The following is a 19,862-nucleotide window of genomic DNA, read 5'->3' as shown; positions in this document are numbered from 1 at the left end:
CAATGTCCCATGCAGGCTGCTGTAGCCAGAAATAATCTTGTTTTAATAAAGGTAATTAAGGTTTTCATTATGAAAATAACATTTGGTAGTCAGAAAAAGAAATGGAGAAAAATATGATTTTACTTTATTAAACTGCTATTAAAACTTGTAATTCTCGACATCATTCTTAGCAAAATTTCTCTAGATATGTCTCCTAGAGAAAATGCAACAAAACAAAAAATAAACAAATGGGACTATATCAAACTAAAAAGTTTTTGCACAGTGAAGGAAACCATCAGCAAAATTTTAAAAAATATCTACTGAATGGGAGAAGACATTTGCAAATGATACATTCAATAAAGGGTTAATATCCAAAATATATAAGAAATTCACACAACTAACACCAAAACTCCCACACATAATCCAATTAAAAAAAAATGGGCAGAGGACTTGAATAGACATTTCTCTAAGGAAGACATATATATGTCCAACAGACGTGAAAAGATGTTCAATGTCATTAATCATTAGAGAAATGCAAATCAAAACCACAATGAGATATCACCTCATAACAGCCAAAATGGCCATTATCAATAAATCAACAAACAAATGTTTGTGAAGATGTGGATCTGGGGAGATTCTGGCATATAATATGATTAATCCAAAAATATATCTATTTTATTTAAAAAGAAAAGAATGTATCTGCAGTATTTGCCACATTTTTGTTACAGATCTCAAAATAAATTTAACATCCAAATATTCACTTTACTGCATGTCACTTTACTGCAAGAGAACCCTCCTACATTCTTGGTAGGGTTGTAAATTAGTGCAGCCACTATGGAAAACAGTATGGAGATTCCTCAAATCATTAAAAATAGACAGTAATTCCACTTCTAGGTATTTATCAGAAGAAAACAGAAACACTAATTCAAAAAGATATGTACACTCCTATGTTCATTGAAGCATTACTAGTAATAGCCAAGATATGGAAGCAACCTAGATACCCATCAATAGATGAATGGATAAAGATGAGAGATGATGTGTGCGTGTGTACACACACACACACACACACACACACTGGAATATTACTCAGCAATGAAAAAAAAATGAAATCTTGCCATTTGTGACAACATGGATGAACCTACAGGGTATTATGCTAAGGGAAATAAGTTGGAGAAAGGCAAATACCATATGATTTCACTTATATGTGGAATCTAAACAAACATAACAAATAAATAAACAAAACTAAACTAAAAAACACCCATAGAAATAGAGAACAAACTGGAGGTTGCAAAGAGGGGGAGGGTGGGAAGACGGGAATAAAATGAAAATAAAAATAAATGTTTAATAATAGAGGAAATTTTTATTATACAGTTGAAAGTTAACTAGCCTAAATGTTGCTTTATTGCTGTATATTAATTTATAGCAGAATATATGTTTTAATGTTTATTTTTTTATTAGTGCTACCAAACAAATTCCTTTAGTAATTAGAGGCTCTGACATGCAGTAAAGTGAATGTTTGGATGTTAAATTTATTTTGAGATCTATAACAAAAATGTGGCAAATACTGCAGATACATTCTTTTTAAATAAAATAGATATATTATTGGATTAACTTTATTACATGCCAGAATCTCCCTAGATCCATTTTTTGGTTCTATATTAAAATATTAGTTTGACATAGTCTTAGTGTGATTAACTTTGGTATAGTTCATTTCTTCTTTTTTTAATTTTTAATTAAGTTTATTGGGAGTAACATTGATTAATACAATTATATAATTTTCAGGTGTACAGATACATTCTTAATGTCAGTTTCAATAGACTGTCTTAGAAAAAAATAAAATAAATCATACTTAATTTGACACTTAATGAATTGCCTTCCCTAAAATTAAATTTCTTGGAAAAAGAACTATGCTGGAAATCTGAAATGTGTGGTTTCTGTATCTATAAATGTATCAATTTAGGATGTTTTTGATGAGAAAATGCAAATTGACTTAAGTCATAAGGAAATTTACATAATGAATACAATTTTTTTTTTTTAATTTAATAAAAGCTGGTGAAAACCAGCAAGCATTGTGTGCTCTTCTAATTTAGACCCTTGGGATGAGGCTAACCTTTCTCTCAGTCACCTCACTTGTTGTTAAGGCTTAGCAACGAGGTTGGGACTGGGAAAAAGAAGGAAAGAAGGTTTGATGCAGAACAGCAGAAAAGTAAAAGAAAAAGAAAAACACTTGTAATTCTTTCCCGTCTTTTTTCTATTCATATCATTTATATTTTTGTGATTATGAATTATATGTTTCCTGCTCTTATCACCTAGCATTGTAAAAGAAGTATTTTTCTATCATCATTTAGCGTGTTGTGATTGTAATTGCATACATATGTATAATCATAATATGTTATTATAATTTAGAAAATTATAAGCTATTGAATCATATGCACATACTATAATGTACCTAGCCTATTGTTGAGCATTTAGATTAGGAGATCCATTATAATACACTTCACAATGGAATTACTGTACCAAATTATAGAAATTTTGAGGACCTGAGATGGTTATGGGGGCTGGATCCTCACTCAGGTCTTCTTAGAGGATTTGATCCTCAGGTTTAGCATGTCCATAAAGTCAGTTTTGTCAGTACCAGGAATGATTGGTTCTTAGGAATTGTATAAAAGTAAACTAAAACTAATTTATAATGAAAATTAAAAGTTCAGCTTGGAATGTACCCCTCCAGGCATTTTCTCTGCAGTCAAAGTCCAAATGGAATCTCACTATTCATATTCTTCTATGCCTTGCTTTTTCACTTAGTTTGTCAAGTATCTTTTCATGCCAGTGCATATTTCCTTTGTTAATTACAGCAGAGTTCTCTGTTTCAAAGATTTAAGATTCTTCATTTAGCTGGTTTCCTATTGATAAACATGTTTGGCCTCTCTATTCTAGTCTTTTGCTGTTGTTAATAATGCTCTGATAAACATCCCTATAAAATATATACTTTGCACACTTGTGCAAGCTAATTCAGAGGGAAAATTCCTAGAAGTAGAATTCTGCTTTAAAGGGGATCTGCAGCTTAAATGACAATAAATACTGCCTATTCCCTTCCCAAAGTTCAAATGAATTTACATTCCCATTGATACAGTGTGGGAGTTCTTGTCTTTTCCCACTCTCAAGAACGTGGGGTATTGTTAATCTTTTTAAATCTTTGCCATTCTAATAATGAAAAAAAAATATCTTGAGTTGTTGAATTAAAGTGCATTTTCTTAATTACATGTGAGTTTGTGCTTTTTCTTACTTTAAGTATGTTAATACGTTTAGTCACGTATGGTGAGGCCTGAGTAGCATTCTTTCTTTTTAAGGTGAGTTGATTTTATTATTTGAGTCTTAGAAAATAATCTTACTTTTAAGCACTGAAGGAGCACTTCATTGTTGCCATTATTTATTTATGGAATAAACATGGCTTGCAGAATTTCTAAGACCTTGATAATATATGTTGCTACTGAGATGTTTTACAGTAACTTCATCCAAGGCAAATAGACTGGAAATTGGCCAGACCTCACACCTCTCAGTTAATTGATGTAACATATTATTTCATTGCAGCAATTCAGCTTTGTGTCATTGCCCACTGATGTGCTGGAAATTGAGGTGAAGGACAAGTTTGCCAAGAGCCGCCCTATCATCAAGCGCTTCTTGGGAAAGCTTTCGATGCCAGTTCAGAGACTCCTGGAAAGACACGCTATAGGGTAAACATGTGATTGAGACCTCAGTATCACTAGGCTTCAGCCAGCAGGCTAAAGGAGCCCTCAAGCTGCAACAATATAGTCTCAAAGAGACTCAAACTAAAATGATGGTGGTAATTTCCTTGGCTTCTCTCATTGTGATACTCGAGCCACAACATTAAATTAAACAAACCTTTTCCTTTCCCCTTGTTTGTGTATCACTGGTTAGTGATGCAAGATAATAAAAATTCTAAGACACAATGTCGAAAGAAGCCTTTAATGGAGAATTTTTTATACAGGTAGAAATTAAAATTTGTTTTACTATGAAGAATATTATTTCATTTGTATGCTTGCCTTGTGTATAGGATTTAATCATTTGTGACAGTTCCATAACAAGATGAAATGCTGGGTTACTAGGGTACCTTAGAAAACTCAAGTATTTATAAGAATATGCTAAATAATATGTATGAAATTTTAAAAGCATGAATTCTCATTGAACGACAGCAGTTATATTGCTCACATAATTTAGTTGTATATAAAATATATTTCTGTGTTTTATATCTTTTACATTCATGTCCATTCATGGTTCTCATTAAAGTGAATCTTGAGCAGATAAAACCTTACGTATAATATGTATTTTCTTAGGTAATAGCAGCTATATTTGAAAACACTAGGTATAGCTCTCTGGCCATAAACATATGCTTCAATACAATGTGACTCTTAGAATGATATCAAAGGAATGAGAAAGATGATGCAGAATCTCCAAGTGTCTTAATTTTTCAGAAGAACTTTGAATTCACTAACGGTTACCACAAGGACATTTAATTAGAACATTATAGCACATGTGCAGCTGTATGTACAAAGACATGCTGTTAACTCTCAAGCCAAGGGGAGCTGACATCATGGAGTTACAGCCATGTGTCAAACAGTGTTTGCACTTTCTATTCATGGCTGTAAGGATTAAACAGACAAATAAACAAACAAAACATGTACATAAAGAATATAAAGCAGCTCCTGGCACATAGTAGGAACTCAGAAGGGAATGGTATTCCTTGTGATAATTGTTATTTAATTTAGTCTTCTTTGTGAGCTGGGACTGAGGTACTATCATCATTCCTCCATATGCGGATTCATATGCTTAAGTAAGATAAATAATTACCTATTTGTGATTTAGGTAGGCTAATTAGTAATGGAAATACAGCCAGAGTTCAAATCCACATCTGTCTCTCTTCAATGTCCAAATGTCCTCCCCTGCAACAGGCACCTCAAAAGGTTCCTGGGACCAATTCTCAAGTTTATCATTGACCATACTTTTCATTTCTCTTCTCTCTCCTACTGTCTTCTTTCATAGCTGTAACACCTCTGCTAGAGGGTGCACTGGAAGACTTAAAGAAGGTCTAGGTAGAATTCTTTATACCCCAGTACTGAGCACACTGCTGTCTAATGTATATTAGAAATTCGGTTTGTGTCTATTGAACTGAACTTCCCTCCCTGTGCTCACTACAACCACAGAAAGAACCCATAAGCTCTTCCATGTTGAACACTTTTCATATACCAAAGCTGTTGCCTCTTTTCTTTACCTAATTGTCCTGCCAAAACACCTCCCCTACCAGAACAAGGATAGCTATGATTTTCCTACAGTGTTCTTACCACATAAGACAAAGGAGAAACACATATTAGAGTATAATTGAGCTTAAATGCTATCTAAGAGGAAGCAACACAGGTGCTTTCCTCTTACCACCTCTGATGGAATAATAGATCACTCCCTGAGGTCTGAGGTGAGCAAATCTTCCTTCAAGGACTGCTGCTTTCCACAGACCATGGAGACCACTTCTGCAATGCTGTCCATGCTAGAGGTGCCCCAATGTAGAAAAAAGGCTTTGGGGTGATGACCACTGAAGCAGTGGCCAGTCAGGCCTGGGCCATGGCAGAACCTCAGGGTGCATCCAAAACAAAAGCAAATCCACTTCACACCACAGCTTCCCTCTTCCTTCCACAAATACAATCCCCATATCCTCTCTCCCTCAATGCATTGCTTTGGAAACCTTTGCTGCCATCTTCACTCGCCATCTCCCTGCCTTCAGACATTTGCTCCCCTTCCCTCCTCTCCAGTCATAAGTGCACTCTCATTTCCAATGCTCCCTTGATTCCTTCACCTATAACTTCTCAGCCCTCAGCTGGGCCCCTGCCTCTTCTGAAGTCCTCTAACCTCAACCACCTCAGCTTCATGTTAGAAATACCACTGGCTACCTTGAACCATATTTAGTGGTCTTGCTTTATACTCTCAGCCAGATATAAGCTATTTTAAGGCAGGGACTATCATTTACATGCTTTGTATCAACTGCAGCACTTTTTCCATGGCACAGGCTAAAAAAATATTTGTTGATAATGTGGTGAAAAACAAAGGAAAAAAAGTCTATAAAGCAAATGCAAAGCATAATAAATTTAATTTTTGTTTCATTGTCTGACTGTCTTTAGGCTTCTCCTGATTTCAGCTATCAGGATTATCTTTCATGATCATAGCACACCTACTTCATAATATAAAACCCTTTATAAATAAACAGTATGGCTCATTCTACTTTTCCTTCACATAATGCTTTATTTAATAGACTTCCAAGGAAGTTCAAACACTAAACCATGGCTTACCAAAGAAAAATACTAAGTCAGTGGACCATTGGAATATATGTTGTTTGTTTCATAGCACTGATATTTTCCAAAAAGAAACATTAAAACACTATCAACCAGTGATTTATCTTTTTATTTGAATGTCACAAATAAATAAATGGAATTAATACAGAATCACCTGAGTAACAGTTGGTTTTGAAATATGTCCTTGTTATTACTGGAAACACAGGATTTATTAATTCCTGAATATCTCAAGGCAGTTACTCTTTCTGTTTAGGCCAAGGTAAGGGTTAGTGTATTCTGCTGAAGCTACGTATTGATGAAACTATAAAAGCAAAGTTTCAGGTTGATTCCCCTGGATAATTTTCTTCTCAGGAATTAAGAAATTACCTTGAGTGGACAGAGAGGATGGTGCCAGAATCCAGGTGAGAGTTTCAGGGTATTTGTGTGGGACCCTGGAGTAGGTGTAATTGGAAGTCACAAGCCAGTGAAACCAGCACACAAGTCTTGCTCTGCTCCATCCTGCAACAGGTCCCTATCTGAAGCATTCTGCAATGTCTCCAGTAACCATGACAGCATCCTTTCTTAGACATTATGTATATATACTGCAAGACATGAATCTGTTGCTAGCACTGTCCATTACTAAGGGTATATTTGGAAAACGTCAACATGCACAGAAAAAGCAAGCAAAGATATCCATGTCTTTTTTTCTTTAGAACACAGATTGAAAAACTTTGTAAATGGTCCAGTAGTAAATATTTCAGGCTTTGTAGGTCATAAGGTCTTTGTCCAAACTATTCAACTCTATCATTTGCATCATGAAAGCAGCCCTAGACAATATGTGAACTAATATGCATGGCTGTGTTACAATAAAATTTTCATTGGTGGAAACTGAAACTTGAATTTCATATAAATTTCATATGTCACAAAATATTACTTTTCTTTTGCTTTTTCTGCAACTATTTAAAAATGTAAAAATCTCATGGCCATACAAAAACGGATGGTGAGCCAGATTTGACTCACGGGCTGTATTTTGGTGACTCCTTTTAGAATATTTGATAAGAATATTCTTAAAGTTTTTCATTGCTATTGATCAGATGTACATTCCTGTCTTTATCTTAGGACCATCTCATAGGTACCTGAGCAGATTTTAATAGCAGGGCTTCCCTGGGCATCATCTGCTTGTATGGTCTTTAAAAGAAGAGATATTGACCAGATCCGTGATGGTGCTTATTTTCTTCTAGGGATAGAGTGGTCAGCTACACACTTGGACGCAGGCTTCCAACAGATCATGTTAGTGGACAGCTGCAATTCCGATTTGAGATCACTTCCTCCATCCACCCAGGTATTTTCAGCATGAATTTATCCTAGCTTCATGTCATGGCATGATATCTTTCTCTTAAACATAATAACCATGGTTCTGTCCAGACATTTCCTAGGTTTTATGATTCTCCATCTTTTCCACTTGAGACCTAGCAGTCAGTGATCTCATCTGGAAGCCAGGTTCCTGTCCCCTTGATAGAGAGGGTCCTTTTCATTATGGTGACCAGAAGGTAGAGGGTTAGATAGTGAAGTGGGGATTGACAACAAGGCCAACGTGGGCATAGAGTGATATCTAATTTATTATTTTATTTCCAGCACCCACATCAGAAGTGCTCAATAGATGTTTAATCATTGCATATATAAATGAATGAATGAAGAAATGTGAACATGAATAAATTTGGTACATGTCATGTTGTTGAAGAACTATGCACAATGAAATTTTTACAATACCACAAGAAAAAATTAAAACTATAAATTGAACAGAAAACTTCAATCAAACAGCATTCAGTTTTTCATGGCAAAACATATTTCCAAATAAGAATGATGAGAGGCCTCTAATAACACTTTGCTCTTCTCTTACAACCTTCACACTAAGTATAGATCATGCTGAAAATTGTTTGGTTCTCCTAGGTCACTTATGAGTTGCTGTTAAAGCTAATGATGCCTTTGAGAACTCAGTGTCTGAAGTTTATCACTGCTCACTCATTAAGCTCTAGTTTCACTTTTCTATGCCCAATATACAATGCAGATTGTAAGAAAACACCTGACTGTTTTTATCTTTCAATTTTAACCTTTCTGTATTCTGAGAATAAAACTGACTCTTCCTTCAGTTATATCAGTAAGGACAGCCTTATTGTGCTAGTGTGTTTAAAATGGGAAGTTCACATCTGGGGGAGATAGAGGTAAACTGTAGCTGCAACTCCTTGAATAGTTGCTTGGTGTGGAGACTTGGTTAATCTTCCACTCAATAATCTCCAAATATTGGAAGGCTTTTAGTCTGAATGACTGGTTTCTTCCATTATCTAGCTCTTTTCTACTCTCTAGTTGCCTAAGAACCCAGCTTACCCATTCTACCATTCTAGGGGACCCAGTCATACAAAATATGCTGAAAAGTATAATTAACTTTGCCTGAGATCAGCAAGGAACTTGTAAACAGCCCTCCCCCATCTCTGAAGTCTTCCAAGTAGGACACATTGTTGAGTACCTACTATGTGCCTAGAACTAGGGTAGCATTAAGATTTGGAGATCATTGAGTGGAATTTTAACCAAAAATTGAATTCCCTTGAAACAGAATTCAGAAATATATTATGACTGAAAATTGTCATTAACACAATAAGAACTTATTCTTTTTTTGTCCTAAGTTTTTGCAGGACAGTCCTATTTTTGCCTGTTGTCCTGACTTTACTATTAATGCCCCCTTTTACTCTCAATCATGTCCCTGTTCAGACAATAAATCATATGTTCACAATAAGGGGAATAGGATCAAGCACTTGGGAGGGAGACTAGCCTTTTTTTTTTCAATCCTATCACCTATCCCCATCCTCCTATTCCCTCCCCTTTGACAACTACCAGCTTGTTTTGTATATCTATTGATATTTTTCTTTTTTGTCTTATTTGTTTTGTTTTGCTAGATTCTACATATAATAAAATCATATGGTTTTGTCTTTCTCTGACTTATTTCCTTTAACATAATACCCTCTAGGCCCAGTCATGTTGGATTTCATTTTCATTGGAGAAGATTTCATTTTTTTTTTTTTATTGTTGAGTAATACTCTATTGTGTATATATACCACATCTTTATTCATTCATCTACCAATGGACATCTGGATAGCTTTCATATCTTATCTATTATATAATGCTGCAATGAATATACGGGTGCATATATCTTTTTGAATTAGTGTTTTTGTGTGGAGAGCAGGTTGTAAGCTGACAAGTTCCTTGCAGTCTATGAGACCAACCAAAGGTTGCCTCACCTCCACGAATCCTCCTAAGAATGGAGAAGGAGGAACTGATCAGAGAACAATGAACAATGTGGTGTTGAAATGCAAATGATTATAGCAGGGTGTGTAGGGTGGGGATAATCTACGAAAATGCAAATGATTATAGTAGAATGTGTAGGTTGGGTGGGGATAATCTTATTTTAGCCAGCAAATGTATGCTCTTGTATAAAAGCAACTTGCAAAAATAAAATCACTCTCTATTCCATCATCAGTGGATATTTGGGCCTCCCGACCCCAGCTTTCTGTCTTCTTTCTTTCTCAATCTCCCACCATTCCCACTCAGGATTATTTTCCAGGACTGTGCTGGATGTGGCAGGATTTACCACTTGCTGGACACAGCATTTTTGTTTTCTTCAGATAAATACCCAGAAGTGGTATTGCTGGGTCATATAGCAGTCCCATTTTTAATTTTTTGAGAAATCTCCATACTTTTTTCCATAGTAGTTATACCAATTTACAATCTCACTAACAGTGCTTGAGGGTTCCCTTTTCTTCACATCCTTGCTAGCACTGTCATTTCTTGTTTTTTCTGAAGATAACCATTCTGACAGGTGTGAGATGCTATCTTATCGTGGTTTTGATTTGCATTTCCCTGATGATTAGCAATGTTAAGCATCTTTTTATATGTCTGTGGCCACCTGTACTCTTTGGAGAAATGTCTATTCAGGTCCTCTGCCCATTTTTTAATTAGATTGCTTGATTTTTTACGTTAGGTTGTATAAGTAGTTTATATAGTTTAGATATTAACCCCTTATCACATATATCATTTACAAAAATTTTCTCCTGTTCTGTAGGTTGTCTTTTTCGTTTTGATGATGGTTTCCTTTATTGTGAAAAAACTTTTTAGTTTGATGTAGCCCTTTTTGCCTATTTTTGCTTTTGTTGAACTTTCCCAAGAAAACATACCCAAAAAGGTATTGGAAAGACAAATGTCAAAGAGTTTACTGTCTAGGTTTTCTTTTAGGAGTTACATGGTTTCAGGTCTTACATTTAAGTCTTTAAAAAAAAAAAATTAAACTCTAAAAAATGTTGAGTTTATTTTTGTATATAAAAAGGTGGTCCAGTTTCATTTTTGTGCATGTATTTGTCTAGTTTTCCCAGCACCACTTATTGAAGAGACAGTGTTTACCCCATTGTATATTCTTGCCTCTGTCGTCATAGATTAATTAATCATATAAGTGAAAATTTGTTTCTGGGCATTCTAGTCTATTCCATTGATCTATATGTCTATTTTTGTGCCATTACCATACTGTTTTGATTTTTGTAACTTTGTAGTATAATTTGAAGTCAGAGAGTATGATATCTCTACTTAGTTTTCTCAAGATTGCTTTGGCTATTGAAGTCTTTTGTGGTTCCATATAAATTTTAGGATTAGCTGTTCTAGATGAACACATTCTTATAGAATTTTTCAGCTGAGTACTGGCCAATGAGAAGCCCTCATCAACCCTTACATCCAATATCCTAACAAAAATTCCTTAGAATGGCTTACATGTCCATGTCCCACAGAGTACACTAACACTAAATGTGGTCTTATGGAAGAAATGACATGGAGTTTTCCTCTATATCTGCAGATGATGAAGAGATTTCCCTGAGTATGGAAGCTGAGTCAGCAGAAATTCAGGACAGTCCCATGAACAACCTGGTGGCAAGCAGCCATGGGGAGCCTCTTCACTATGTACCAGAGTCCCTCGGGAGCTTGAAGCCAGAGCAGCCAAGGGAGGGCAGTGCTGTGGACACTGTCCAGAAGGAGAGTCTGGAGCTTGCCAAACTGGTAGAGGAAGAGGCAGGTACCATTGAGGCAGGAGGCGACCACACAGTCTCTATGGGACCTGACAAGGCTGGAGAGACCTTGGGCCTGGGGCAAGAAGACATCCTGAGTGAGGAAGAGCTAGCCAAGGGGCTGGACCTGGGAAGGGAGTTACCTCCACCAGGGCTGCTGGAGGACAATGAAACTCCAGGCAGCAATGGGGATCCTGTGGCAGAGGAAGTGTTAACAGAGAGCTTGGCTAGGGGGCAGGAGGAGGAAAAGAGACAAGTGTTGGAGGAGGAGGAGGAGGAGGAGGAGGAAGAGAAGGAGGAGGAGCAGGAAGAGGAGCAGGATGTGTCTACCCTTGGGCAGCTGGAGGACAGCCTGCAGCTGCGCGCCTCAGTGAAGAGAAAGAGTAGGCCGTGCTCTTTGCCTGTGTCGGAGCTGGAAACCGTGATTGCATCCTCCTGCGGCAACCCAGAGACCCCACGGACACACTACATTCGCATCCACACCCTCCTGCACAGTATGCCCTCGGCCCAGGGCAGCAGCGCCACAGACAATAACAGTGCTGAGGAAGAGTCCACCTTCAAGAACACCTCGGAGAAGGATGGGCTCAGTGAGGTAGACACGGTAGCTGCTGAGCCACCTGCCCTGGAAGAGGGTAGAGAGGACCCGGAGGGGGCTACTCCTAGTATGGCGCCCCCTACCCACTCCGGTTTAGCCAACAGCCCGGTCCCTGATGGTGACCTGCTCCCAAGCACCGGGAGTGAGAGTGACTCCAGCCCCAGGCAAGGCGGGGACCACAACTGTGAAGGCTGTGACATGTCCTGTTGTAGCCCCTCCTGCTACAGCTCCTCATGCTATAGCACATCTTGCTACAGCAGCTCTTGCTATAGCGCCTCTTGCTACAGCCCCTCCTGCTACAATAGTAGCAGGTTCACCAGTCATACTCGTTTCTCCTCCGTGGACAGTGCCAAGATCTCCGAGAGCACTGTCTTCTCCTCGCAAGATGATGAGGAGGAGGAGAACAGCGCGTTCGAGTCGGTGCCCGACTCCGTGCAGAGCCCGGAGCTGGACCCAGAATCTCTAAATGGACCTGGGCCATGGCAAGACCAGCCAGCAACCCCTGCTGGGAGCATGGCAAGAGCCACTGACCGTCTGGAGTTCCCCATGGCAGGGCCAAGCAATCGGAGAGAAGGTTAGACCTCAAAGCTGATCAGAATGAAAATAGGACCACCAGAGAGACACAGGTCTTACCAAAATGGTTTAAAAACAAGGGTTAAGAGGATCAGTCCCAAATGGTATACTGCTGCAATGTGCATGCCTGTCCTATATATATTTGTGTGTGTAAGTTTTCGTGATTATGAATAGCTGAAACCCCACCACCTCTTAGATATACACCAAGAATTACAGCTAGTGCACACATGTGAGCATGCACTTGTATGTGTGCTTCTCTGTTTAACAAAGCACCAGAAATGGTTAGTGTACATGTTACCCTTCCTATCTTGGCTCCGATTAGAGCATCAAAGTTAGTATCATATGGTTGATATAAGCAGAAATAAACATCATTATTAGGTGGATAGTGTTTACATATCTGCTGACTTCCCAAAACTTACTAAAGGTTAGCAATAAATTTTTATGTAAGTTGAAGAACATTTTACCTCTGTTTTAGACTTTAATTAGCCTGTCTACGTAGATATGGATAAGGATAGCCTACACATATTTTTCATTATTTCTGTCTGTTCTTGTTATTGTTGTTGGTTTTGTTGGTGGTGGTATTTCGATTTTTTTTTTGGTCTATTTTCTCTAATAGAAGAGAAGAATAACCTGAATGCATAAATAGCTTTGTTTCAAGTAATATTCTAATTCAAAAGCTACCACCTTTAGTTTTAAAATGTATTCTGTATTTTAACTAAAGATGGTCCTTCGTAGTCATGCCTTTGGAATCATATATAAAATTAATTTTCTTATCCAGAATTGGGAACCATTTTCCAATCAAATGACAGCGACATAGGAGGAAATAGTTCAAGTCACATAACAATATGAAATAATTCAGTTGTTTTAAGAGAGAAAAATGTAGATTCTGCTATTTTTCTATTCTGCTGTTTAAATTAGCCTTCAAACAAAATGTGGTAGTATTGTCACTACATTGTAAACTCATGAAGGGCCAGAATTGTATCTTTTTTATGTTTGAATTCTCAGCCTTTCAACAAATGCCTGGCACCTACACATTTTTACAGGAAATAAAGTGAGCACACAAAAAATAATTTTAAGCATCGAACAATGTTCTATTCTACATTTCAGGGAAAAGATGAGTGGCACATGTGATAAGGATAAGTGAAAGAAAATTGGTAAAGAAAGAAAAACAGGGAGGAAAACCATAGTGATATGCAATTAACTATAGTGACATATAATACGTCATAGTAGCATACAATATGGAAAGGCACCCATGAAAACGAAAATGAGATGGACAATTTCTTTAATTAACAAGGATATTTTGAGTCTCTTTGTTCTGGGCCCAATGCTATATGCTAGAAGATAGATAGACATCAGATAACATATGGAAGGTATTCATTAATTATAACACAAAAATAATTACAGTATAAGGAGATTTGGGGTTACACACATAAAAGGGTATAACTAGGAGCTATCTAGGGATGTTTTAGACCAGAGGTCAGCAATCTTTTTCTGTATAGGGCCAGATAGTAAATATTTTAGGTTTTGTGAGTTAAGGGGCAAAGGTAGGCAAATGTTCTCACCAAAAGCTTATTTTTATAACAATTTTACATTTAAAATTGTAATAACAATTCTTAACTCAGAGCCATACAAAAATAAAGCTGGGTTCATAGTTTGTCAACCATTTTAGCCTGTGGGGTAGATTTTGACCACCATGCTTGAAGACAATTCATGTATTATTAATTAAAAAAATAATTCAGTGTACATTTATTAAGAAACATGTTTACAAAAGCAAAAAAAAAAACCAAAAAAATTGGAAATGGCATGCCCTTGTCCAGCAGAGGAAGCTGCCCTAACAAAAAGATAGGAAGGTATTTCAGAACCATAGTGGAAGTGTTTGCAGGGCAACTTCTAAAGAAATTTCTAAATTTCTGAATTCTGAAGACTGTAAACTCAGGAAAGGTTAAGAAATACCTGCACACTTCCCTACAGTGGTCACCAGGGGCAATAGGAAGATTCCTGAGAGAGACTGTTGATCTCGTGAAGGCTGCACACACATTGCCACTTGACTTCTCAGCCAATCTTCCCTCCCTCAGTAGTAAGTCGTGAGCTAACAGTGTCTCTGTCCCTCACTGGCTCATGCTCAAAGAAAGCAGGACTTCAACACAACCTACCTGATATATATATGTGAGCCCTCTTCTCCCATTAGAATCACAATTGCCTCTTGTCATGACTTCTAAGATTTCAAATTCTCTCACTGCCATAGCCAAGGTAGACTGACTGTACACATGCCCAGATAGATGAGTCCATAGTAGTTTATGGAGGAGGTATTCTTTATCTAATTTTTGCTTCTTTTCTTCTACAAAATAGTTTTAAAACTATTTTTAACCTCAGTATAAAATAGTTTTTAAAAACTTTGTGCAGATCAAATAAAGGAGAAATATAATATTGTGATCATGAACTCAAGTCATAGAGTCAGGCCTCTTGGGTTTATTATATTTGCTCCCACCACTTCCTAGTCATGATACCTTAGCCAGTTATATAAATGCTTCATGCTTATGTGTAAAATGGATGTAAATCTAAAATCTACCTCTAAAGGTTATTGGAAGGACTGACTGGGGTGATACATGTAAAACCCTTGGCCACTCCTTGAGTGAGGGTTCTTCCAGACAGATAAGCAGTGAGACTAACTTTTCAAGTGGAATATGTCTCCCTCTTAGAAGTTCTGAGGTCTGAACACTTGCTTTGTGATTGAGGCAAGGGTGATTGTGTGGATCTATGGCCTTCTACAGAACAAAATCGCTTGTTTCTTCTGTGTGCTCCAACTTTTCACTTGGCTGACCTGCATCAATTACATCATTGCATTTGCTTGGGGTTCATAAGCAGATGAAATCTGCTCCATTAACTACAGCAAGTGACAATATTTCCACTAGCTTATAGGTGTAATTAACCTGATCGCTTGAACTAATTACGAGAGGTAAGTTTGTTGATTTTTTTATCAACTAAACTAAACTAAAAACACAGCAGCTGGTGACATAACAGCTGTACCATTGTTTTTTAGTTTCTGACACTAACCACGTATAAAGACAGACATAAGTGTGGTATCCACTAAAAACAGAGCCCATTTTTGAAACAAGAGTCAGTTCACAAGGAGCTGTGCACTGACATGAGGGTCACCTTCCTTGACTTTCCTTACAGTCTCAGAGGACCCTAAAGATTTGAGTAACATACCAGATTTTGCACAAGAAATCATGTAATATATTTAATGTTTAAAAGGACGCCTTCCTTAATGCCTGTCTGTTTCTGTTTTCCAGTTAGCTCTGGCAATTAAACTGCTAGATTAAATCCATCTAACTTCTTTCCTAATTAATTAATTTTAATTTTTTTATCAGTTTTATGGATCTAGAGTGAGAAGAAATAATCATCTTTTTCATGCATGGACACTCTGGGAAATATTTGAGATCCCACAAAGATCTTAACAACTGTTTTTCACAATTTCTCTCCTTTTTGATCCAAGGGATAATGGAACACTTGATATTTGCATCATCCATGAAGGGCAGAAGAAGGAGAAGTCCTGATCTTTGTCTTCTGGCCAATAAGGGCTATTGCAAGAAAGCCAGGATCAGGATACGTGAGGCAGTGGGAAGTGGGACACCAGTCTGAATGGGGTCTATCTCGTGACCTGTGTCTCTCTACCTATCCAAAGACCAAGAGTAATTGCCTCTGCAATTGCTGGTGCTGTAAGCCTCCCAACCACATGGCCACTCTACACCTTTTGTTACCATGACCTAAGGACATCATGAAATAGGGACACCATTTTAGAACATTGTTCAGTTTATTATAAGTTTGAGTGACAATAATATTAGCTATATTCATAACAACAGAGAAAGGCATTCTGTGAATATGTTTATTTCCAAAATTTCTCCATGTTCATCTTTCTCCTTCTATACCACTTCTGAGTTTCAAGTTTTTCTGTCTCAGTCTTCCTGCCTCTTATTTACTTCCTTCGTCTTTTGTCCATTTCTCTTTCCAGAGCACCCTGTCTTGTCTGATTCTTCCTCAAAATAACCTGGAACAATCACAAAATCCCATAGCTCTTTGGCCCCTCACTCCAACCCCTAGCTTCCATACTATGGGAATTTACCTTCTTGGGCCACCAGTTTCTTAACCCCATCTTAGAAAGGCACCATCTAAGAGTTTCATTCCAAAATCAAAATCTGAAAAACATTTCTTGGTAGCCCTCTGGTGAAACTTATTCAAGCAAGGAGCAATCATTTTGCATGGGCCCACTGAGCTTTTATGGAACTGTAGAAATGCTGCACTTCCCTCAAACATGGCCTATTTCTTTTGCTGAGCTAAAGTCAAGCTCTGCTAATTTTCTTTTGTGTCCTTTACTGAGGCCACCTTTTCACCAAGAAGATTCACATCAGACCCTGATCCTACATGTTGGTCTATGTGGCATAGATCATAGTCATGAAGTATTCAGTTATTTTCTTTTGGGTTTTAAAAAAGCAATTCCCTCTATAACCCTCTCTCATGAATGACTGTGAATGTAGTGAACAGACACAAAAATAGATTACCCACTCCTTGGGTTTTGTTTCTTTAGTAGTTTGTTTTACAGTCTTGCTTTTTTGATGACATTGCCACAGCAATGAGTAAACTTGAATGTCTTGACTATCTTGTTCATAGGTGAATGTCCTATACTCCATAATTCCCAGCCAGTAAGCCAACTTCCTTCCTTGAGGCCTGAGCATCATCACTACCCAACAATCGATGAGCCTCTTCCACCAAGTAAGCTTTAGTTTTTAAACTCTATGTCTTACTTATTCCTATTAAGTCTAAACAGGTCAATATGAACTTGTATGTAAACATCCAAACTCTTCCCCAACTTTATACTTTACACTGTTATCAAAAACCAATATGGTGCCTACTATAAAAATTGTTTGTCTTTTAACTAATGGTTTCAACATGTGATCTTGAAGAGACAGTCCAGTATTTTCAGCATCCCTCAATTTCTGAAATGAAGAGCATTTTTTATAAGACTTGACTAGTCCTTGCAATCTGTACATAACACTTAAGTCCCAAATTTTAACAATTTATATTTAAAAGTTTGTGGTTCAAGACAAAATAATCTTATTCTTTCCATTGGATTGTTATGTCATAAGCATCTCCATATAATAAAATATTTCAATCCATCAGGATCCATGAACTTGCATTTTTTTTTACTCTAACTTGCATCAGTAGGTGACAGCCTCAAACTTCCTCTGTAGTTCTTAGTGGTTTCCAGACAAAATATCATCTTTAGGGATAGAATTCAATATCATTTTCTCTTGGTAACTATAGAATGTAATTAATATTTATCCAACTAGTCATTTGAACTTGGGAAAATCATTTACTTTCTCAGTGACTCAGTTATCTAATTTGTAAAGTAAAGCTTTAATTTCCTCATTTTGTAAATGTTAGATTTGGACTAGGTAGCTTCTAGATATCCTTCTAGCTTTAACCTTATACTATTCCATTATAATAAATTTGTAAGAAGGAACTGACACCACTTAGCATCACGTATGTTCACGAGTTCTTCATCTCTGTTTTGGTTTAGGCTTGTTTTTCAAGCAAAGACAATCTTTAAGCTTTGAAAAATTCTACAACTGCAAATTCTTTCTAGGATGCTAGGAATCAACGTTTCTTTACATACTTTTGCCTGTGCTTACATTAAGTGGTAACAGTTTTCAAAAGGAGAAATAATTATTCTTTAATTCATCTATTCTTGGTAATGTAATATATTTTGCATTCACATCATTTTTCTCCTACTCAATTGTAATTTATCAGTGAGAAAATATGAGTACTTTTAATTTGTAGATATTTAAAAGAGCACTATATTTTGGGAGGTGGGTCAAGCCAAACATTATGTCCTTTAACTTTTGACACTTGTTTTATTTACTGAATGATTAATTGATATATGGATATTCATTTACTACCCATAAATGAATAGTAAAATTTAAGTGCCACTATAGATACTTCCTAATTAACACTTATCTGAAAAATATCTATAACATGTTTTCTCCAGGAAAGGAACACTTTCCCCACAAAAAAATAGCCTATCACCAAATTGACTTCTAATCCATGCTAGATAATAACTGGTTACACATATAGATATCATAAATAATTTAATATAACTCTAATTTAAATAATTACTTTATATAAACTGCTTTAAATAATGAAAACAAATTTCCCCAGTTAGGTTTCTATTTTTTGTCCACGTGACACTGAAAAGTATTATAAAAGTTGTTAGCGAAGCCTAACAACTAAATTTTCTTAATCAAATAGTACGTAGATGATTTCATTGCTGATAATCATCCATTCAACAAATATTCATTGAATGCTTACTCTGTGCAAGGTACTATTTTAAGTAAGCAATACAAAGATCCCTGCCCTGTAGAGTTTATGGTCTAGTCTGGCACAGATAGATAATAAAAAAGAAAAAGAAAAGTTAAGAAAGTACATTGCATGTTAGATGGTGATAAGTGCTATCAAAAAACAAATACAGAGCAGGGTAAAAGCATCTAGAGTTTGTGGTGGTAGCTGGTTTGCCATTTAAAATAGGTGGTCAGGTAAACTTTACTGAAAAGGCAACATTTGATGCTACACTTGGTGAAGGTAAGAGAATCATCACTCAATTATTGGGGAAGAGCTTTCTGAATAAAAAGAACAGCCTGCCTAATGGGTTTGAAGAAGAGCAGGGAGACAGTGCATCTGGAGCAGATGATGAGATAGGGAGATATCAGGACTCAAATCACATAAGGCCTTGTAGACCACTTAAAGTCTTTGGCTTTTACTCTAGATAAAAGGGGGACATTGTATAGTTTTGAACAGAGAAGTAATGCTGTCTGCCTTATATTTTAAAATGTTTTCCGTGGTTACTGTTTTGGCATTGAATTAAGAAGAGGAAGGATAGAAACATGAAACCCAACATAAGGTTATTACAGTGACTCAGGTGATAAACAATGGTGGCTTGGGCCAGTAAGGGAGCCATGTAGGTGGTGAGGAGTGGTCAGATTATGGACATTTATGTTTTAGGTAGATTTGTTGACAGCTTGGATGTAACGTGTGAGAGAAAGATAGAAGTCAAGAATGACTTCAAGATTTTTTTACCTAGAATGATGGCGTTGTCTTTAATTGAGTTGAGAAGGGAAAGTTGCAGATAGAGAATGTTTTGGCGAGAAAGCTCTGAAGCTTTGTTTTGATTTTGTTATTTTGAGACATCATCCAGATACTGATATCAAGAAGGCAATTAGAGGTGTG

The 19,862-nt window shown here is 36.7% G+C and overlaps 1 protein-coding gene across 1 annotated transcript in view; it reads left to right on the top strand.

Annotated features, from left to right (window-relative positions):
• HECW1 (HECT, C2 and WW domain containing E3 ubiquitin protein ligase 1) overlaps positions 1–19,862 on the top strand; it is a 469,328-nt gene that overhangs the window by 305,386 nt on the left and 144,080 nt on the right. Inside the window, exons 8-11 of the mRNA XM_039849134.1 lie at positions 3,568–3,710; positions 7,556–7,656; positions 11,206–12,582; positions 17,250–17,351. Of these exons, the coding sequence (XP_039705068.1) occupies positions 3,568–3,710; positions 7,556–7,656; positions 11,206–12,582; positions 17,250–17,351 (1,723 nt within the window). The remainder of the gene's footprint in view (positions 1–3,567; positions 3,711–7,555; positions 7,657–11,205; positions 12,583–17,249; positions 17,352–19,862) is intronic.

Source organism: Pteropus medius, unplaced genomic scaffold (assembly GCF_902729225.1).
Source record: "Pteropus medius unplaced genomic scaffold, Ma_sr-lr_union100, whole genome shotgun sequence".
NCBI classification, from domain to species: Eukaryota; Metazoa; Chordata; class Mammalia; order Chiroptera; family Pteropodidae; genus Pteropus; species Pteropus medius.
The sequence above is the reverse complement of the archived record's forward strand: the minus strand, read 5'-3'. Positions and strand labels throughout refer to the sequence as shown.